The following is a 23,846-nucleotide window of genomic DNA, read 5'->3' on the forward strand; positions in this document are numbered from 1 at the left end:
GTATGTCTTTCTGTGATTGGGTTAGCTCACTCAGGATGATATTTTCCAGTTCCAACCATTTGCCTACGAATTTCATAAACTCGTTGTTTTTGATAGCTGAGTAATATTCCCTTGTGTAGATGTACCACATTTTCTGTATCCATTCCTCTGTTGAAGGGCATCTGGGTTCTTTCCATTTTCTGGCTATTATAAATAAGGCTGCAATGAACATAGTGGAGCACGTGTCTCTTTTATATGTTGAGGCATCTTCTGGGTATATGCCCAAGAGAGGTATAGCTGGATCCTCAGGCAGTTCAATGTCCAATTTTCTGAGGAACCTCCAGACTGATTTCCAGAATGGTTTTACCAGTCTGCAATCCCACCAACAATGGAGGAGTGTTCCTCTTTCTCCACATCCTCGCCAGCATCTGCTGTCACCTGAGTTTTTGATCTTAGCCAATCGCACTGGTGTGAGGTGAAATCTCAGGGTTGTTTTGATTTGCATTTCCCTTATGACTAAAGATGTTGAACATTTCTTTAGGTGTTTCTCAGCCATTCGGCATTCCTCAGCTGTGAATTCTTTGTTTAGCTCTGAACCCCATTTTTTAATAGGGTTATTTGTTTCCCTGCGGTCTAACTTCTTGAGTTCTTTGTATATTTTGGAAATAAGGCCTCTATCTGTTGTAGGATTGGTAAAGATCTTTTCCCAATCTGTTGGTTGCCGTTTTGTCCTAACCACAGTGTCCTTTGCCTTACAGAAGCTTTGCAGTTTTATGAGATCCCATTTGTCGATTCTTGATCTTAGAGCATAAGCCATTGGTGTTTTGTTCAGGAAATTTTTTCCAGTGCCCATGTGTTCCAGATGCTTCCCTAGTTTTTCTTCTATTAGTTTGAGTGTGTCTGGTTTGATGTGGAGGTCCTTGATCCACTTGGACTGAAGCTTTGTACAGGGTGATAAGGATGGATCGATCTGCATTCTTCTACATGTTGCCCTCCAGTTGAACCAGCACCATTTGCTGAAAATGCTATCTTTTTTCCATTGGATGGTTTTGGCTCCTTTGTCAAAAATCAAGTGACCATAGGTGTGTGGGTTCATTTCTGGGTCTTCAATTCTATTCCATTGGTCTATCTGTCTGTCTCTGTACCAATACCATGCAGTTTTTATCACTATTGCTCTGTAATACTGCTTGAGTTCAGGGATAGTGATTCCCCCTGAAGTCCTCTTATTGTTGAGGATAGCTTTAGCTATCCTGGGTTTTTTGTTATTCCAGATGAATTTGCAAATTGTTCTGTCTAACTCTTTGAAGAATTGGATTGGTATTTTGATGGGGATTGCATTGAATCTGTAGATTGCTTTTGGTAAAATGGCCATTTTTACCATATTAATCCTGCCAATCCATGAGCATGGGAGATCTTTCCATCTTCTGAGGTCTTCTTCAATTTCTTTCCTCAGTGTCTTGAAGTTCTTATTGTACAGATCTTTTACTTGCTTGGTTAAAGTCACACCGAGGTACTTTATATTATTTGGGTCTATTATGAAGAGTGTCGTTTCCCTAATTTCTTTCTCGGCTTGTTTCTCTTTTGTATAGAGGAAGGCAACTGATTTATTTGAGTTAATTTTATACCCAGCCACTTTGCTGAAGTTGTTTATCAGCTTTAGTAGTTCTCTGGTGGAACTTTTGGGATCACTTAAATATACTATCATGTCATCTGCAAATAGTGATATTTTGACCTCTTCTTTTCCGATCTGTATCCCTTTGATCTCCTTTTGTTGTCTGATTGCTCTGGCTAGAACTTCAAGAACTATATTGAATAAGTAGGGAGAGAGTGGGCAGCCTTGTCTAGTCCCTGATTTTAGTGGGATTGCTTCAAGTTTCTCTCCATTTAGTTTAATGTTAGCAACTGGTTTGCTGTATATGGCTTTTACTATGTTTAGGTATGGGCCTTGAATTCCTATTCTTTCCAGGACTTTTATCATGAAGGGGTGTTGAATTTTGTCAAATGCTTTCTCAGCATCTAATGAAATGATCATGTGGTTCTGTTCTTTCAGTTTGTTTATATAATGGATCACGTTGATGGTTTTCCGTATATTAAACCATCCCTGCATGCCTGGGATGAAGCCTACTTGATCATGGTGGATGATTGTTTTGATGTGCTCTTGAATTCGGTTTGCCAGAATTTTATTGAGTATTTTTGCGTCGATATTCATAAGGGAAATTGGTCTGAAGTTCTCTTTCTTTGTTGTGTCTTTGTGTGGTTTAGTTATAAGAGTAATTGTGGCTTCATAGAAGGAATTCGGTAGGGCTCCATCTGTTTCAATTTTGTGGAATAGTTTGGATAATATTGGTATGAGGTCTTCTATGAAGGTTTGATAGAATTCTGCACTAAACCCGTCTGGACCTGGGCTCTTTTTTGTTGGGAGACCTTTAATGACTGCTTCTATTTCCTTAGGAGTTATGGGGTTGTTTAACTGGTTTATCTGTTCCTGATTTAACTTCGATACCTGGTATCTGTCTAGGAAATTGTCCATTTCCTGAAGATTTTCAAATTTTGTTGAATATAGGTTTTTATAGTAAGATCTGATGATTTTTTGAATTTCCTCCGAATCTGTAGTTATGTCTCCCTTTTCATTTCTGATTTTGTTAATTTGGACACACTCTCTGTGTCCTCTCGTTAGTCTGGCTAAGGGTTTATCTATCTTGTTGATTTTCTCAAAGAACCAACTTTTGGTTCTGTTGATTCTTTCTATGGTCCTTTTTGTTTCTACTTGGTTGATTTCAGCTCTGAGTTTGATTATTTCCTGCCTTCTACTCCTCCTGGGTGTATTTGCTTCTTTTTGTTCTAGAGCTTTTAGGTGTGCTGTCAAGCTGCTGACATATGCTCTTTCCTGTTTCTTTCTGCAGGCACTCAGCGCTATGAGTTTTCCTCTTAGCACAGCTTTCATTGTGTCCCATAAGTTTGAGTATGTTGTATCTTCATTTTCATTAAATTCTAAAAAGTTTTTAATTTCTTTCTTTATTTCTTCCTTGACCAGGTTATCATTGAGTAGAGCATTGTTCAATTTCCACGTATATGTGGGCATTCTTCCCTTATTGTTATTGAAGACCAGTTTTAGGCCGTGGTGGTCCGATAGCACGCATGGGATTATTTCTATCTTTCTGTACCTGTTGAGGCCCGTTTTTTGACCAATTATATGGTCAATTTTGGAGAAAGTACCATGAGGAGCTGAAAGAAGGTATATCCTTTTGCTTTAGGATAGAATGTTCTATAAATATCCGTTAAGTCCATTTGGCTCATGACTTCTCTTAGTCTGTCTACATCACTGTTTAATTTCTGTTTCCATGATCTGTCCATTGATGAGAGTGGGGTGTTGAAATCTCCCACTATTATTGTGTGAGGTGCAATGTGTGTTTTGAGCTTTAGTAAGGTTTCTTTTACATATGTAGGTGCCCTTGTATTTGGGGCATAGATATTTAGGATTGAGAGTTCATCTTGGTTGATTTTTCCTTTGATGAATATGAAGTGTCCTTCCTTATCTTTTTTGATGACTTTTAGTTGGAAATTGATTTTATTTGATATTAGAATGGCTACTCCAGCTTGCTTCTTCTGACCATTTGCTTGGAAAGTTGTTTTCCAGCCTTTCACTCTGAGATAGTGTCTGTCTTTGTCTCTGAGGTGTGTTTCCTGTAGGCAGCAGAATGCAGGGTCCTCGTTGCGTATCCAGTTTGTTAATCTATGTCTTTTTATTGGGGAGTTGAGGCCATTGATATTGAGAGATATTAAGGAATAGTGATTATTGCTTCCCGTTATATTCATATTTGATGTGAGGTTATGTTTGTGTGCTTTCATTCTCTTTGTTTTGTTGCCAAGACGATTAGTTTCTTGCTTCTTCTAGGGTATAGCTTGCCTCCTTATGTTGGGCTTTACCATTTATTATCCTTTGTAGTGCTGGATTTGTAGAAAGATATTGTGTAAATTTGGTTTTGTCATGGAATATCTTGGTTTCTCCATCAATGTTAATTGAGAGTTTTGCTGGATACAGTAATCTGGGCTGGCATTTGTGTTCTCTTAGGGTCTGTATAACATCAGTCCAGGATCTTCTGGCCTTCATAGTTTCTGGCGAGAAGTCTGGTGTGATTCTGATAGGTCTCCCTTTATATGTTACTTGACCTTTTTCCCTTACTGCTTTTAATATTCTTTCTTTATTTTGTGCGTTTTGTGTTTTGACAATTATGTGACGGGAGGTGTTTCTTTTCTGGTCCAATCTATTTGGAGTTCTGTAGGCTTCCTGTATGTCTATGGGTATCTCTTTTTTTAGGTTAGGGAAGTTTTCTTCTATGATTTTGTTGAAGATATTTACTGGTCCTTTGAGCTGGGAGTCTTCACTCTCTTCTATACCTATTATCCTTAGGTTTGATCTTCTCATTGAGTCCTGGATTTCCTGTATGTTTTGGACCAGTAGCTTTTTCCGCTTTACATTATCTTTGACAGTTGAGTCAATGATTTCTATGGAATCTTCTGCTCCTGAGATTCTCTCTTCCATCTCTTGTATTCTGTTGGTGAATCTTGTATCTACAGCTCCTTGTCTCTTCTTTTGGTTTTCTATATCCAGGGTTGTTTCCATGTGTTCTTTCTTGATTGCTTCTATTTCCATTTTTAATTCCTTCAACTGTTTGATTGTGTTTTCCTGGAATTCTTTCAGGGATTTTTGCGATTCCTCTCTGTAGTCTTTTACTTGTTTATTAATGTTTTCCTGTGCTTCCCTAAGTGTGTTCAGGTCTTTCCTGAAGTCCTCCAGCATCATGATCAAATATGATTTTGAAACTAGATCTTGCTTTTCTGGTGTGTTTGGATATTCCATGTTTGTTTTGGTGGGAGAATTGGGCTCCGATGATGGCATGTAGTCTTGGTTTCTGTTGCTTGGGTTCCTGCGCTTGCCTCTCGCCATCAGATTATCTCTAGTGTTACTTTGTTCTGCTATTTCTGACAGTGGCTAGACTGTCCTATAAGCCTGTGTGTCAGGAGTGCTGTAGACCTGTTTTCCTCTCTTTCAGTCAGTTATGGGGACAGAGTGTTCTGCTTTCGGGCGTGTAGTTTTTCCTCTCTACAGGTGTTCAGCTGTTCCTGTGGGCCTGTGTCTTGAGTTCACCAGGCAGCTTTCTTGCAGCAGAAAATTTGGTCTTACCTGTGGTCCCGAGGTTCAGGTTTGCTCGTGGGGTGCTGTCCAGGGGCTCTCTGCAGCGGCAGCAACCAGGAAGACCTGTGCCGCCCCTTCCGGGAGCTTCAGTGCACCAGGGTTCCAGATGGTCTTTGGCTTTTTCCTCTGGCGTCCGAGATGTGTGTGCAGGGAGCAGTCTCTTCTGGTTTCCCAGGCCTGTCTGCCTCTCTGAAGGTTTAGCTCTCCCTCCCACGGGTTTGGGTGCAGAGAACTGTTTATCAGGTCTGTTTCCTTCAGGGTCCGGCGGTGTCTGTGGCAGGGGTCCTGCCGCTCCTGGGCCCTCCCCCACGGGAGCCCAGAGGCCTTATACAGTTTCCTCTTGGGCCAGGGATGTGGGCAGGGGTGAGCAGTGTTGGTGGTCTCTTCCGCTCTGCAGCCTCAGGAGTGCCCACCTGACCAGGCGGTTGGGTCTCTCTCTCACCGGGTCTGGGAGCAGAGAGCTGCTGCGGGCCGGGATCCGCGGGTGTGGGACTTCCGGTGTGGAATTCTTTATAATAAAACTTTTTATCTTAAAATTACACGGATATTTCAGATATTCAACAGAATATCAGAAGCTTTACTTTTCCTTAATGTGCTATGCTCACATTGTGTGTTTGTGTGTGTGGGTGTTTGTGTCTAACTGTATTTGCGTCTAACTGTGTGCATGTGTGTATATGTGTTTATGTTCCTGTGTGTATATGGTTTGAATGGATGCACATATTTCATTGAACCATGTTGCTGTAAGAAGGAAACTTACATGTGTTTATTATCTTCTATTATGTATGATTTCTGATCCCTGATCTACATTTTCATCCATAGATGATTAAGTTTACATTATGAACAAAACCTTAAATTGGTTAATTTCATGTTACATTACAACTACAAGATCCGAGCTGTTTTTTTTCATATTCAAAGGTGCTTTTGCATAATTGTTACCCTCTGTTTAACTAGATGCAAAATGAGTTAGGGTAAGGTGTCCTTTTCATAAAATTCTACTAAGCTGACCTGTAACATTAGGGTCTTCGATGACTCTTCAGAACCACACAAACAAACACATAAACAAACTAACACACACACACACACACACACACACACACACAAGCACATGCACATGCAGAGGCTCACACACACATACACAAACTCTCCTCATTTTCAAAGTAAGAGTTTATGCCAAGCAGTTGATTAATAAAGATAATAAAAAAATAACATATAAAATCTCTGGGAAAGAGATGGCTTGTGAAGTGATTTCCTTCGGTCTCTGTTCAAGGTTATGGTTATGGATAGGGAGAGAGAACCTGTGCTGTGTTTCTTATTGAAGGGACTCTTTCCTAGAAACTTAAAATCCTTATCACAGATATCTGACAATATAAAAACTAACTTCATAAAAATATACTTATCTACTCACTGTCTGGTTATGTATAGATTTCCAGTACATCAGTGTTGTTTTCTCAGACTACTACACTTTGATTTCATGCTATTTCCTTCTTGCTGTCATCCTAGGTTTTTGGAGCAGATTCTAAATATGAGAGGCAGTAGAGAGCTAATAGTACAAGACCCTTCCTTATACATGGGTGTGTTAAGAAATGGAGTCTTCTCTGTAAAATATATATTTTGGATATCTAGGTCTAACATCCTAAAAGATTTCAACAAGAGTGTACAGATATAGAGTATCTGTATACCATTTTACTATTTACAACCCTGGTATGAGAAGAGTGCTCACTAATTTGAATTGTTATAAAAATAATTGTGCTGCTTCTCATCCTCATTTCCCTAGAGCTGTGCACATGTAGCACATGGAAATAGGGTCTAATGATGGAAGTCCAATTGGGAGGTAGCAAATGTCTCTTCTCTCCTTTTAAGAGCCCTCCATGACTACCTTATGCCATAATTAAAGAAAAATCGGGATGCTTAGCACTAACACGCATGGCATCTCAGTCACCCTTTATCTTACACAACCTGTGACAGTCATGTTTGATTTCTCAGTACCCAAGCTTTCAATTTTCAGATAAATATGTTATACTGAGTGTCTTCCAGACTTATGGGAAGAAAATAAGTTACATGTTAGATGAGTCGTTACAGAGTATAAGTTATCTACAATGATTAGATCATAGTAAATTTGTACATGAGCTTTCACGTTATTTTAAAGCTTTTTTTCCTCCCTGCACATTCTATAGCCTCTATATGTAACAGCAACAAACTTCGATACAGTGAATGACATAATCAGCAAGTTACTACCAATGATGAGAAAACATGTAAGTTACTTTCAGTCTATTTTGAGTTAAAATGGAAATTTGTTCTTGAGATTCACGTATATGGAAATGTGTATATACAGCAGAAATATGATCACTATACATTGATATATCATATTTGACAAATGCTACATTTTTAACCTGAAGTTATCAGAGGCATAATAATAGTCCTTTGAGTGACATTTTTTCTTGAATTCCTGTCTAGTTTTATGTGATTTAATGAACTCATAGCCTAATGATGTCAGCTATATGTTTAGATTCACTAGATAATAAAATTTATAATAAATTGTGATTAATTTGTCATATGCTCACACCTAATTTAAAGGATACCAATGTTACAGGGAAGAGTTTTCTTTCGTCTTTGCTTCTCTTTTTCTTTCTTTTTTTTAAAATTAGACTATACTCCCTATTTGGTATATAATTCTCTCGTCTTGCCCATTTCTATTTGTTTTTATCTCTCTGTGTGGAGTTGTAAGCGTACTTGTTCTGGTGTGTTTATTTTTAACTTTGAATAAGTCTTTAATGAGTGCATCTTTTTTTCTATATTTTTTCTGAATACATATGTGTATATATCTTTGTTTTTCTATTTTGAATGTGCAAGTGTATCTCTGTTTAACTGTGTATGTGTGAGTGTTGCGATGGGTTTGTGTTTACGTGTCTATCACTTTCTGTGAGTTTGTAAAATGAGAATCTCCATGATGCTCTGTCTCTGTCTCTATGCTCCACTCCCTCTCCCTTCCTCCCACTCTCTCAAACTTTTTCTCTTTCTGTTTCATTATCACCTCTCTGTGTATGTTGGGGTGTGTTTGGGCAGTTGGTGGTGTGTCTGCTTGTGTGTTTTTTGTCTCTAGTATAATACTTAAAATCTATATGGGGCAATGTCATTGCTTTTAAATAGGAGTCTAAAAGAAAATAAAATTAATAACTCCAGTTAGACCACTCCTGGGTGGTGCTCAATAATTCAACAGAATGTACTATTCCGATGATCGTTTCAAATGGATACATAACACTTTGTGCAGTGAATACGTTCCAGACCTTCTTTCCAGCATTGCATCTATTTTCCAGAATAGACCCATGTCCTCCATCTCCACAGACAGGACATCTCACATTGAAAGCCAAAAGCAGTTTTCCCTTCTAGGTACCCTCAAAGACTCTCTGTTTTTGACTGTTTTGTTCTCTGTTCTCTAAGTTATCATATCTTTCAAATGTTCCTTTGATAAAGTCATCATCGTCACAATGAATATATGCATCTGTGAGCACTAGGTTGTGTGCTCATGTTAAGTTGAAATTGAATATTCCTCGCTCAGTATGCACAGATGTAAGAAATTACATAATAATATTTGTCTTGGTTAGTGCTAATGGCTGAATGCAACTTCTTATTTTACTGTGGATCAGTAGATCAAGGCTCCATCCAAGAAGAAAGGCAAATACCCAAAGGTTTTCTCCTGAAATCAGTCCTGTTTGCTCAAACCTGTGCTCAGAAGACATATCATTAATACTGGTCTAAATAATTTCCCTGCTAGAGAGCTAGACATGAAAAGTAAAGGAAATTGCTAGACTCTTCAAGTCTCCGGTGTCAGCTTATTTGTGATGGTTGCTTCTTTTTGCCTTCCAGAACATTGAAGAATATCAACTGTGGTTCTGTCCTCGCCCTGGGGAAGCTCCAAGAGCACTCCAAGGTAATAACAGGGTAATCTGAAAAGGGACTAGCTGAGTTTGGTGAATTCTCAATGTGTCCATATTTTGTCTTATACTTAAACACTAAAACAAAATGACTTAAACAAAATGTCATTCATTTAAATCATAATTAATAACTAATATGACCTTCAGACAGAAGATAACATCTCATAAGCAACAGTCTGACAATGACAGGAATTTTTCTGTGCTTTTCTTTTTGTAAAACTGAATTTTCCTTCAAAGGCCAACAAAACAAAACTTTAGGCATCTTCTTTCTGGAGAAAACAATTAAAAAAATCATTTGGTGATCATTACAGAAAATCCTCCTAGCTAGAGAGATATCTCCAGGATTTCCATCACTCCCATGGTAGTTCACACCGTCTATACCTCCAGTTTCATGGGATCTAATTCCCACATCTGACCTGCACACACACCAAGTGCAACATAGTAAACAGGTATTTATGTTAGCAAAAGACTTATGCACAGAAACAAGTTTAAATCTAAAATGTAATATCTTCAATTTTTTCTATTTATTCCAAATTATATAGATTGTTTTGTAATGAATAGTATAAATGTAGCCATTTCTCTGGATCCATGTAAAATATTCAGTTGACATCTCATAGGACAAGTAATTCTGTAACTGGATGTGAGATCATATTCTGATTTCTGGAGACAACCTGACTTAAACTCAGCTACTCTATTTATTGCCTTCTTTTATTTCAACACAAGATTATTGCCAAATAAATAATGTTAACAGAATTATCAGAAAAGATTGAATAAGAATTAAAAATCTGAGATCACCAAGTGTGCTTGCAAACCTGGTCTTTTCAAACTATTGAAAATGTGAAGTTCTAACACCTAAAGAAGATGTTCCTTCAAGTGACATAAATTTTGGCAGATTTAAGAGCACAACCATTCTGGAAATCAGTCTGAAGTTTATTCAGAAAATTGGACAGGACCAATTTTCTGAGGACCCAGCTTTACCTCTCTTGGGCATATACCCAAAAGATGCCCCCACATATAACAAAGACACATGCTCCACTATGTTCATAGCAGCCTTATTTATAATAGCCAGAACATGGAAACAACACAGATGTCCTTCACAGAGGAATATTATACATCTATCTAAAACAATGACTTTATGAAATTCATAGGCAAATGGAGGGAACTGGAAATTATCATCCATAGTGAGGTAACCCAATCACACAAAAACACACATGGTATGCACTCACTGATAAGTGGTTATTAGCCCAAATGCTTGAATTGCCCTAGAGCACAGAACACATGAAACTCAAGATGGATGATCAAAATGCGAATGCTTCACTCCTTCTTTGAAAGGGGAATAAAAATACCCTTGGCAGGGAATAGGGAGGCAAAGATTAAAACAGACGCAGAAGGAACACCCATTCGTAGCCTACCCCACATGTGGCCCATACATATACAGTCACCCAATTAGACAAGATGCATGAAGCAAAGAAGTGCAGACTGACAGGAACTAGATGTAGATCTCTCCTGAGAGACACAGCCAAAGTACAGCAAATATATAGGCAAATGTCAGCAGCAAACCACTGAACTGAGAACGGGACCCCCGTTGAAGGAATTAGAGAAAGGACTGGAAGAGCTTGAAAGGGCTCGAGACCCCATATGAACAACAATGCCAAGCAACCAGAGCTTCCAGGGACTAAGCCACTACCTAAAGACTATACATGGACTGAACCTGGGCTTCAACACCATAGGTAGCATTGAATAGCCTAGTAAGAGCACCAGTGGCAGGGGAAGCCCTTGGTCCTGCTAAGACTGAACCCATAGTGAACGTGATTGTTGGGGGGAGGGCGGTAATGGGGGAGAATGGGGAGGGGAACAACCATATAGAAGGGGAGAGGAAGGGGTTAGTGGGATATTGGCCCAGACAAAAGGAAAGGGAATAGCAATCGATATGTAAATAAGAAATACTCAAGTTAATAAAGAAAAAAAAAGAAAAAAGAAAAAAGAAAAAAAAGAGTATACTCTCCCATTCAGGCCGGATTTTTATGTTTTGTCAAGTATAATCGTTGTACTAAATCCTAATGATTTTTTTTAATTTCCGCAATTTCTGTTTTATCTCTCTTCTCATTTATGACTTTGGAAATCTGCATATGATTTCTGAGACTTTTAGTCACTTGAAGTTTATGTGTCTTGTGATTTTCTCAAAGAACCAAATCTTGGTTTTATGTAATTTGTTTCTAATTGATTTCAGACCTGATATTATTTCCGGCTGTCTTCTTCTCTTTGGTTGGTTCTCTCCTTTTTGATCTAGACCCTTCATTGTGCTTTTAAGTTGCTAGTATAGGATATAAGAATTAATTTTGTGAAGAAAATTAGTGCTCATATGTATTTTATGTATACAGTGTGAAATCTTTTAATTGCTTAATATTAAGCTTGACAAGTGAAGTAGGATTCTAATGATGTAAAAAGTTTGTTGATATTAGTACTCCAACAGGCATGTCTTCAAACTTTTAGAGCAGAATAGAACAAAAGCCCCTCTAATACATTGCACTGCTAGGTCTATATTCTGTAAAGAAAGTGGCACACTGAAATTTTTCTCGTCATTGATTTTAGAGTTCTCAGCTTACTTAATTATAGTGTCTCTGTAAGGGTTCTAGGGTTCTAGTGTGCACAGTCTACATTATCCAGAAGAAGAAGGAAGAGGACTAGGAGTAAGAGGAGAAATATGAAGAGGAGAAATACAGCAAAGCATTCGAAATTGTATCAGAAAGTTTGCCAATATTCACTTGCATTGGTTATAATTCATGTTTTTTTTCTCATAGGAAATGATTATCCACATGACATTATAATGATAAATATTCAAAAGAACTTCACTTCACGGGACTTAAGAAACTTTACTGCTTTCCCTTCCCTACCTGGGCTGATCATGAAATATCTAAACGCTGATGCACAGGGGCAATTCATCTTAAGGCCCAGAAACTCAGCCAGAAGCCAACAGCAAAAAAGTGAGTCTGACATCTTATTTTGGGTGGCTTTTCTTAGTTCCCATTTTAAATTGTCATAAATATCACAGCATACTATCATTTCCTTTCCTGGGAGTGGGTCACTGTACTAATCAAAATAAAAACTAAAAAATATGTGCCAGGTCCATATGAACAGAACTCTAAATTCTGATGTGAAGACAAGGCTTGGTTATAGGGAGAACGTTTCATTTTTTTTCCAGGCACCATAAATTGGTATATCAAGCACTGTGTGTATACATTTTTTTCCTATGAGAATTGCAGGTCTAAGCCATGGATCCTGATATGTTGCCCATCAAGTGATTGTATGATATAGACCCAAATTACCTTATAAACTGCATTTTGACAAACTATTGCAATGAATGCTACATAATAAAAGTAGACTTATGGGATTAAAGATATTCTGTTGCAGGGTTGAATAGAAATTAATTTAGGCTTTTAGCTAACTCTCTAATCTCACTTCAAATTCTATAAAAATACCCTTTATACCTATATCTGGAGTCAAAATGATACTAAAATTGATAGACTGGGCATTTTGAATTTTTTTAAAATACTTTTCAAAGGATAGAATTCTTTTATAATTTCTCCTCACTCTCTTTTCTTGGAAAACTCCCACTTTCACACTTGATTTCTTTTAAGTTTTGTCTTTCTATTTTTCCTTAATTATTCTTTTTACCTTTGAAATATTCTTCCCTTCCTGGTCCACCCCTATGAAAAACCAACCTCATACCTCTGTCCCTTTGCCTCTTAGAGGGTGCTACCCCACCAACCTTCCTACCCCCACCTCACCCATCTATCCTCCCCTTCTCTGTGTCATCAAGCCGTCACAGGAGCCAGGACATCCCTTCCCCATGAGGACTGACAAGATAAGATCTGCTACATATGTAGCAGGGGCCACAGACTGGCAACGTATGCCCTTGGGTTGTTAGCTAAGAACCAGGGAGCTCTGAGGTCAAGTAAATTAATATTATTTTCCCTCTTATGGGGTTGCTATTCCTTACTAGTCCTTCATTCCTTCCCGTAATTCGTCCAATGGGTAACCAGGGTTCAGTCTGATAGTTGCCTGTAAGCATCTGCATCTGTCTCAGTCAGATGTTGATAGATCCTCTCAGAGGACAGCCATGTCAGTTTCCTGCCTCCAAGCATATCTTTGCATCAGCAAGATTATCATGTTTTACTGTCTATACATAGGGTGGACCGGAAGTTTAGGCAAGTTCAAGAGTGCCTTTCCTTCAGACTCTGCTCCCATTTCTGTCCCTGCATTTCTTTTAGACAGAAACAATTCTTAGTCAAAAATTTTGAAATGTTTTTTGGTATACATATATATATATATATATATATATATATATATATATATAAGTATACCCAAACATACACACACACACACACACACCTACACACACACACACACACACACACACCTACACACATACACACATACACACTCACTCACACACAAACACACACACACACACACACACACACAAACAAACACTGATTGAGATACATTTGTCAGTCTATATAATATTACTTGTGATTTCTTCCCTCCTGATTTTGCATTAGGTAGCCAGGAAGACAATATGTTCTACAGTGATAAATGCTATTTTATACGGTGTTATATTACTCATTTGTTTTCTTTTAATTTATTTGTTTTAAGTAACATATTTAAAATTTTATTATGGATCAATATTCTAACAGAAAACTCAGAAGGGAAAAAGAAACTAGAATTTCAGCTGTATTCTTACACTAAAATATATAGTCATAGATATTTTCTCATGGGGGGACATACTGCTGCTAAAAAACTTAACAATGGTTCTTGAAAATGCTGAACAAAAAATGAAGGATAAAAAGACCTTAGTAAACAGAAAAATTTTAAATGTGAATAAAGGCAAGGGCATCAATGAAAATGGATGTGACTACTGAAGCAATAGTCTATACATATTTCAGGGAGCTTGTTCAACCAAGGTGTCTAGTATTTCATGATGCACTGTGGAGTTAGACAGCATCATCTTGTGGGAATTCCACCTAGAGAACTTTAGACCATGTCTTAGAGACATCACTAAGATTAATAACAGTGTAGGTTATATGGGAAGAAGGCTGCATAAACACAGCAGAATTGTTAACATATAAATAGGGACATTTTGTAATTGAAATTAGTTTTGTAAAAGATCTTTATAAATTATACTCTCCCATGTAATGATCTCAACTCCTGATCAGATATGAAGGAAAAGACTCTTAAGAAACAAAGAACTTCTACATCATCGTGGTGGCACAGCATCTGTGTGCCTCACCCAGACCAAATATGCACCACCCAAAAAGTTAACAATGGAGGAAAACTGTTTGGAAGAGAACTCAGTTCCATTTGTCAGAATGGCAACCTGCCCTCGGCAATTCTGGTATGTCTCATATGGTTCTTCTCTGGTTCTCTTAAGACAAAAATCCTGCTTCTTAAATACCTGACCCCTTCACTTCTATCACCATGTGGAGCAAAAATTGTGTCTCAAATCATTGGCTTTAAAATAGGAAGATGAGAGAGGGTTACTCATGAATGATGTATTGGAAATATTTGATTTAATTTCTTAACAATTTTGTAAAATGTGATGAAAAGCAATGTTGCCTGAACTTTAAGGATTGACATTGGGGTTGTATGTTTACAACAAAAGATTGAGGCACCAAACCAGCTTGAGGTTCTGTGTGTCCATGCAAGTACTTGAACTGCACCTGTGCATACCATTTGTCTGGTTCTCAAGGAGCCAATAATGCTCTGTGCTGCACAAAGTCTGACAGATATTTCCGTATCTACTTCTCAGGACATGCTGTCCCTACTAAAAAGGGAAGGGCCCACAACTGAGGGTGTCTTTCTAGTACGTCCGAGTATAACATTGTGCCAAACAATAAAAGACAAATTGGATTCAGAAGAAGAGGTGGACATGAACAAGCAATCAGTGCACGTAGTTTCGTGGATCTTTAAGGTAGGGAAAGTCCCTCCATCATCCAACCTCAGGATTCCTGAGTCTATGGGATTAATGCTCTTCTCTTTGTATTCCCTTGAGTGACAATAGATACGCAGGAGAGAAATATGGTAAGCTCAAAGTCTCCTGTGTTAACGTTAATAATGTGGATGATGTTTATTCAGAAATTATTTAAGCAATGATATTTTGGGGTTATCAAATGTGCGCCCTCCCCTCATTTCTAGTAGACCCAATCTCAAAGCAAATGTCCTTATCCTCTGGTAAACAATCTTTGTGACTCTCTTAACCAATGCACAGAGCCCCAGTTCAGGAGTTAGTATGTATGTTTATAAACTGTGGCTCAGAGCCACAGGATATTTTGTTCATTGTGCCTTAAACAGCTGTAGTTTTTGCTCACAGTCTTCAACCATTGGAAAGAGAACTTTTTTGATGAGCAAGGGCTATATTATCTGTGAATATCAGTTAAATATTTATAATAGAGTTAGGATTCACACTTGTGTAATGAAATATGGACAGGGCATTCTGTAAGAACCCTGGCCACATGTTATTCCATGCTTCCAGTACCAGACCTGGCTTTCTGCTCCTGAGAAATCAGATAATAGTTTCTATGGTTGCTTTTGTTGTGGTTACCATTATTGTATGTTTCTCTCATTTAATGTAGTTTTCAAGCTGAAATATTGGTTGCCTATATGTGCTGGCTTGCTCAGCTGTTCACTAGAGGAATGTTGAGCTAAGGAAAGATGTTTCTATAGTCCAATTAAATCTGAAAATCTACTCTTTGGTTTCTAGTTTGAATAGATGAAACTTACTGAACCAATATATCGTGGAACATTCTAAGTAGGGGAAATTAGCAGAGCTGTGAAGGAAGTTAGAATTAATGTGAAATTTACAGTTGAATGCATTTTGAATAATTTCCGTGATTAATTTTTTTCCATGAAATAATTGTCCTCTCTTTTCAAGGACTTCCTAAAAAACATTGAAGGAAGTCTGATGACTTCAGAACTATATGATGAGTGGATTGCTGTAACGAAAAAAGTTGATGAGGAAGAGAAATTTGCTGCAGTGCAGAGGTAATTGTTGGCAAACTCTGTGAACAACATCAACAAAATAGAAGTAATATTTGCTTACACATTAGAGGTAATAGATCACAGAAATATTTACTAAAAACATTGACAATAGGCAAAACGTTTCAATTGTTCACAAACACAAAAGACACTTTCAAAAGGGAAGTGTGTGTTACCGGGGGAATTACAGTAGCCCAGGCTTATTATCTTACCTTCACATTCTAATTAGATTTGTCTTTTTTTCTGAATTGGATAAATATTTCAAGCAATAATTGAGTAAAAATTCTTTCATCTTACTTTCAGAGCATCAAGCAATTGATTCTATTACTCTGTTCCCTTCATTCACATTTAGAAATTGAGTGTACTTGTTTAAAAATAACTCTCTCTATGTTCAGTCTTTTAGATAAACTGCCACCTGCAAATGCTGTGCTTCTGAGGCAATTTTTTCAAATATTATATGAAATTAAAAGTAATTCTCCTGTTACTGAAATGTCTTCTTACCATCTATCTGTTGGGATAGCCCCATGCCTCTTATTCATGCACAGCTCCTGCAATAATGGAAGGACAAAAGACATTGCCAAAAAGGTAATGCCTAGCTTTGGTAAGCCTTTACAATATAAAAGGGAAAACACTATTATCCTGAGCATCTGGGTTATTTTGTTGTGGTGGTTGATTGTTTTGACTTTGGTATTGTTTGATTTTGTAAAGTAAGTACAGCTTTGAATGGAGTTCTTCTGCGGGTAAGGAATCATTGGTGAATTTTACCTAAAACACAAATGGGTATTTGAGCTCAGTGACTCAGTCTTTAGTCGTCATTTAGAATATCCTAGACTCACTCAGTGAAAACAAATGCTGTGAAATGATACAAAAAGTAACAATTCTGGATATTGGGTCAGCAAAGCAGACTTAATTCTGTGTAGAATGTACACTTAATTCAGTGTAGAATGTGTGAAACTCTACTAGCTTTCAAGGTGGTTTCCCCAACAGAACAAAGACAATGGAATTTGAATTGTTTTAATCAGATTTGGTCATTAGGACTCATGATTAATGTGAGTAAATATACCCTTGGGCTCTGGATGCTGGTTATGATTGGTTTAGAGAAGTGATTGAGTATACTGTTCTCTGTTAATCACCTTTCCAATACTATGATGAAATATCAAAATGTATATAACATAGTGATCGAATGGTTATATTCATTCCTAAGCATTTGAGTTTCTGATTCGTTATTAATTAACCAATTGTCCTTGGACCTCTAAGGATCATGTTGTAAAGAGCCCAACTAAGAAACAATAATATTCCTCATATTGTGTAGAATCAAAGATCAGGAGTAAAAGTTAGGGTCCCTAAGTACCTGCAATTGAAGATCCATAATTATCCCATTTCCTCCAAGAAGAACTTATTTGAAATACCTCCCAATATAATGAACCATAAGATCAAGAAGTTACCATTACTTCTCCACTAAGTCATCGCTTTTTCAAGATTAAGTAATTAAGGATATATGAAGAAACGACACTGAGAGTGAGATATTGATGCAGCTGTTACCATTGCACTGTACTGAGACATGGGAATGTAACTGCTCAGACGGGTTTGACTCTCTCTGGCTTTTTAGGCAGCCCATGGGAACTTTCAGTAAGATGGGGCCCGCATTTCCCTCCATAGTTCTGCCTTTCTAGGAGCATTCTTACAATCATGCTCACACGTGGATGTATCAAATGGAAGCAAAGCTATTTCAGTGGACAGTATGTATCACATACTGGCCATCACAATATAGAACCTGGAAATCATCCTCTTATATAACATTGCACTGTGATGACCACACTTGTACATTTGATCTCACAATCTTTTAAATTTATGACAAAGCCAGCCCCCTAGAGTTTCTAACAGCTAACTTTATCTCAGAATTTTGAACTGCACTTTTTTTCTCCAAGACTAATAAGGGAAATGTGATTTGCAACCAGGCAAACTAAGAGAGACACCTTGTGTTTGCCCTCTTTTAACACAGATTTCTCTGGTAACATTTATGATCGAAAACTGTCCAAAAATTTTTGGAGAGGATGTGGTTGCAGTGCCGTATGAAACTTCCCTATCTCATCCTCCCGGAGCAATGTCCTCATGTTCCCTGAACACTGCAGCAAATATCAGAAACGTGAAGAAAACCGAACGTGGACTGAGCAGATGCCCCGCTGAGAGGACCTGCACTCCTGGCTACCATGCACGGCCAGGAAGTCCAGCTGCCCCTCTTCCCTGTGAAGGCCCTCTAGGTGTGTATACTTGTTCTACTAACATAACTTACAGTTAGAATCATTGAGCACTGAAAATGTGATTTGTAACAAACAGCAACGTAGGATTTACTGAAGCATGTGAAGGAACATTTCACCTATGCATTCTAGGAATTATCCTACTGTTAGAATTTGCCTCCTAATTTAAGTACCTCTTCCCACTGCTCCCAAGTTTATGTTAGAGGTTGACCAAAAGCTTCTACCTGAAAGCAGATGGCAGTTGGACACAATAATTAACAGAAGCTTTTTGGACAGATATTCCTGTCATGTTGTACAGTAATGATCAAAAGAGACCCTTTGTCAACACTCCCTTCCAAAGACCAATAATGGAGGCTCATCTCAAAAGCAAATAAGCCCTAAACTCTAAATATATCGCCAGTAATGATTTCTGCATGTATTTTACATACTCACAAGCACATAAGAAAGCATACACACACAGAGACACACAAACACACAAACACACAAACACAAACACACAAACACAAACACACACAAACACACACACACATACACACACACAAAACTACGTACTGTATGCCCCCATCTAGTAATTTATCAACTATTGCACAACCATTGGTTTGTTGTGCTCATCTTTGAGCAAACTCAATGTCCTCTGTTTCATACATTTGTAAACAAGCAGATAAGCACTACAATCGAGGGAGGCCAAGGGGACACACAAATGAAGAAGTCTAAGTATTTCTTTTTAAGATTATATGTAGTAAAAATAAGAGAGTAATATTCCATAAGAATACTCAAATACCTTATAAACTCTTTCAACCAGTAGTTACACCGGAAATTAACACACAAGTTGAGTTTCCTTCTTTATAAAAATCACAAATTTCCTGATACCTAAATCAATGAAACACCATCTCCCCAGTAAATTTCCAAAGTATAAAGTTACTTGAGGAAATTCTGAGCAAGGAGTAAAAGACTTTTATGATTAGAAGCACAAAAAACTAAAGAACAAAAAATACAACCCAAAAGAACAAAAAATCTTATAAATTGAAGAGTTATCAGATAATGGGAAGATTCCCCCATGCTCATGAATCAGTAAGATATATAAAGTGAAATACCTAGACCATCTTATAAGACCATTTTTCTTCTATCCTTTTAAAGCTTGATAAAATTTATAAGAGTTGGATGTTAGTATGAGAAACAATATTACAGAACGGGAATTTTTTATCCACTTTCCTCCCAGTCTTCTGCCATGTTCCCTTAACCTCATCCATAAAATCTCCCCAACATGGCTTCCAAAACATTAGCTGAACAAGGACATCACCAATGAACATGAAGAGGAGAATGGGACCCAGAACCTACAGAGCGAAATTTAGGCAATTGCACAATAAGAAAATGTATGCAACTGTATCCAATAGAAGTGTGTTTTTTGGATAAAGGCCAAAGATGGAACCAGTTTTCTTATCCGACTGATAGTCTGTATATTACTGCTGTGAGACAGTGTATGCTTTCCTTTATTTATGGGTCTTTGTTATTTTCTTGTTGCTGTATACTTTTTCCCCTCTTTTGTTGAAGACTACAGTTTTATTTATCATTCCTCTCTTCTTGAGTACATAGACCATAAATTCAGACTGCTGTTTCCCTTTTGTAGACCAAGACTGCTGAAGAGAAATGGTTTACTGGTGATTATACTATGTAAAGTTTCTCCTCTTGTGTTGATAGGAATGCCACGTTTACTCAGTAATAAAGCCTAGGATAGTATCTGTATTCTTTGATAACATGTTGAATGTTGAGCCAGGCTCATCTATATTTTAAAATGTTCATTGAAATTTCAGGTGTTAGTCAAATGCAGCCAGCTGTATGTGTGACTTGGTCTGTTCCTTTTATATTTTTATATTTTTATTTCTTTATTCTCTTAGTCTTTGATTATTCTGTGTCGACTTGATGTTTTCTATGTTTCTAGTACTTTAACAGGTATCTCTTTCTGAATTGGGGGCTATAAATGAAAAGGGGTTACGATGATTTCCTTTCTTTTTTAGGTTCAGAGAAACATGAACGCAATGTCCATACCATTCCATCAGTAGTGTCTCCAAATCGACTGCGATCTACGAAGAAAAGTTTGTTCGGCCAACCTCTTACGAGTATTTTTGAAGACAATAAGCTGCCTACCCCAATAATTGTGAGTATCATTTTGGGTTTCTACAACACCTTTGTTCTAAGTAAGTTATTCGATCAAACTGAGGAATGTTTAGATAGCTTATCCCTGAGGGTAAATCATTTTAAAATAGAAATAAGTTCCACTGAATTTCGAATCACTTAATTGAAAGGTAAAGTATTCCCATTTTACACTGAGTGTATCAAAGACACAAACCTAAAAGCTTGTTGAAGGATATGGGTTTATGGAAGTGTCCTTCAGATTACCCAATGGTAAAGTCATCCAGCCTCTTTATGAGTACATATTATTCTGGAGTCTCCCTTAATATCGCCTCTGAGATTACTCAATCTTTTATAAATAAAAATATCAATAGACCTTTACATTGTCAAGCAATTACATATACACATTGGTTTTGCTACATATTAACATCCTTTATCCTAGTGGACTATGTATAAATGCCAGCTAACATGGCTCAACCTATTTTAAATGAGATAGTAAACATCTTAAGGAAATAAATATTTACAGTCCAGCATCTACTTTAGCAATAAAATTGTGCTTAGAAATTATTCTTCAGGTGAACATATTTATCTTGTCATACACATGAGGATCACTGCCATTTCTTAAGTATTTTAGAGCAGAATTTTCTAGTAACTATAATTTGGTCATGTAATCAATTGAAAATAGAGAATATGTGGAACAAATCTCTACATGATAGTCATTTTTGCAGAGTAAAATTATGGAAGAACGGTAGACATATACTTGGGTTCTTAAATGTGGCAGCACTTGAGACATGTTGAAAAATAAGAAGTCACAGAAAAAGGAAATAAAAGTCTCAGAAATATGGTGAAAAAATCTTTCGTAAAAATGCAAAAAGGATTCATAATAGGGGCCATGAGAGACAGGAAGTAAATTATTAATTTGAACTCTGAAAGGGCAATATCCATATAGTTACAAAGGATGGCATGCTTGAGAAATATATTAATAGGAGGAAACAAACTGTAATAGAGGACTATTCACCAAAATGCTTTGGGGAACAGAGTCTAAACCATGATGTTTCAAATTGGGGGACAAGGAAAGGTTCAGTGTCTCAGTTATAACTCTGTATCCAAAACTACCATAACTGAGGTTCACAATAAATGACTTATTTTGATTCAGATATGTGAATATCTAATGATAGAAACTTATCCTAATCCCACACAGGATATGATGTCTATAATTGCAGAAAAAGGACAAAGTTCTGATCATTTATTCAAAACTATGTCTGAAAATTCACACTGTTCCCTGAGGGACAAGATTGACACAGAACTATGTATTAAATGGAATGAAGAATGTGTGTTCGTTGTAGCTTCAGTCTTAAAGGTAGGGAAGGGTTTTACATCTCCAACATTAAACATCCTTCTAGAGATGCATACATGCTTTCTGTCCTAGAGTTTACATGGCAATGTCTATTTCCTGGAACGATGGACACATGACCTCCTGATAAGAGGCATGACAGTTAAAAGCTGACAAACCCAAAGAATCATCACAAAGACAACGGTGACCAGCTTCTGCTGAGAGTGAACTTCCTCATATATCAAAGGGGGTTTAGTTTGGCGTTACAAATGTCCAAACTGATTTCACCTCTGACAATACCATGTGATGTATTAGCTGAACATGTAATAGCAGTGATAAAAGTGTGTTTAACAAAATACATGTCTTAAGTATTACCAAGACATATCCCTCATATATAACAGTTCAAAATGTCTAGTCCACCACTGATGTACAAAAGGATAAAGAATTTGGATATTGTTCCATGTCCAGTAGATACATGAAATTGTTAAGCTTCTCAATCAAAAATAAACCAGCACTTTTACTTTTGCCAGATATTGACATTCAACTTCCAAGTCAAATAGTCAAGAATTAGCCTAACTGACACTTAACTTGTCTACGCTCTTAAATTGCCAGTGAGCTACAGTGACACTGGAGGAAATATCATTGTTTTATTTTTGTTTTAGCCGTGACCTGAGTTCATATTTCAGAACCCTGTGTAGCTATGGTCCAGACACCAAGAGAAAAGATAATGCTCTGGGATTAACCAGGCTTAATAACATTAAGCAAAGGTACCAAATGTTTGCTCCTTGGCCCTTGAGATTGCCAAGTGTCTCTGGTTCTCATTGTCAGAAACTTGGGATCACATCCTGGGTAGACAATTAAGATCAGTGACTGAATGTAGCCTTGTGCATTCAAATCAATTTACAGTTACAAGAACACCTGGGATTCTTCCATTCTTTATCTCTTCTTATGGAGTTCCTATCTCATTCATGGCATGGCATTGAAACCTTCCCCCATTTCTTCCATATAAGTCCCTCATTAATCCATAAGATGCAATGATTGGCTCTGGCTCCTCCTGCCCTATTACAGTCAGATGCTAGATGGAGCCTATCAGAGGGCAGGTATGATTGGCTGCTGTCTTGATGTACCACATGGGAGCTGATTTCTGTCAAGGCAGAGAGAGCTTTGGATTGGGAAGGGGAGTGTAGATCTATGATGGCAAGTAGTGCTGTGGACTAGAAGTCAGGAGAGGCAATTTGAAAGGAAAATAGGTTTGTTTCATTGCTATAGCACCTAGGACTCTGCTTCTTTGATTCAAGTCATAGGTAGGAAAACACAAGATCCTGCATATAAGTTCCACTTTTGAGCCAAGATTCTGGGGAGATGAAAGTTTGGGAAATTTTTCTGGAAATAGGGTCTCAACCAGTGATTTTCAGCCATACTAATCCTACTACAGTACTACCTTTCCTCATGAGTTGGTTATTCCTAACCAGTACATGATTTTGTTGCTGTTCCTAATTAAAAATTTGCTACGATATTAATTATAAAAAAAGGATAGAATAACTGATATGGAAGATATATGATAGGTGACCCCCAAAAGGATTTTGACACACAAGTTGAGAATCACTGGTCTAAACTGCTAATTTTAAACAAAACAGTTTTTCAAGTACTTTCTCAAATGTACATTAACCATTCCTTTTTTTATTTCCATTAAAAAAAGGACTTTATTTCAAATATAGATGGAAGCCTCCTGACTTCCAATTTATATGAAAATTGGCTTACCATCCCAGATGAAGGAACTCTGGCTGGAAAAATTAGTGCCATTCAAAGGTAATGATACAGTTAAGCATGTGGGGAACTGCACATATATAGAGGCAGTGCTTTTGTAAGATTCATAGCCTTGTGTTTACAGGATTATAAGCTGGAATGATATCCCATGCCAAGAGGTTTACTTAGCTCATACTTGTATTGTCAATTTTTAAAAATGTGCATTCCTCAAGCTA

General features: G+C 37.3%; 1 protein-coding gene across 1 annotated transcript in view; it reads left to right on the forward strand.

The window, feature by feature from the left end:
• The window catches only part of LOC148006696 (uncharacterized), a 98,689-nt gene that overhangs the window by 10,694 nt on the left and 64,149 nt on the right, over positions 1–23,846 (forward strand). The window contains 11 exon segments of the mRNA XM_087640966.1: positions 7,351–7,428; positions 9,041–9,104; positions 11,910–12,092; positions 14,325–14,503; positions 14,918–15,079; positions 16,040–16,149; positions 16,539–16,728; positions 18,146–18,404; positions 20,417–20,556; positions 21,733–21,891; positions 23,564–23,673. Coding sequence (XP_087497092.1) covers positions 7,351–7,428; positions 9,041–9,104; positions 11,910–12,092; positions 14,325–14,503; positions 14,918–15,079; positions 16,040–16,149; positions 16,539–16,728; positions 18,146–18,404; positions 20,417–20,556; positions 21,733–21,891; positions 23,564–23,673 — 1,634 coding nt within the window.

Source organism: Rattus norvegicus, chromosome 2 (genome assembly GCF_021556685.1).
Source record: "Rattus norvegicus strain SHRSP/BbbUtx chromosome 2, alternate assembly SHRSP_T2T, whole genome shotgun sequence".
Taxonomy (NCBI): domain Eukaryota; kingdom Metazoa; phylum Chordata; class Mammalia; order Rodentia; family Muridae; genus Rattus; species Rattus norvegicus.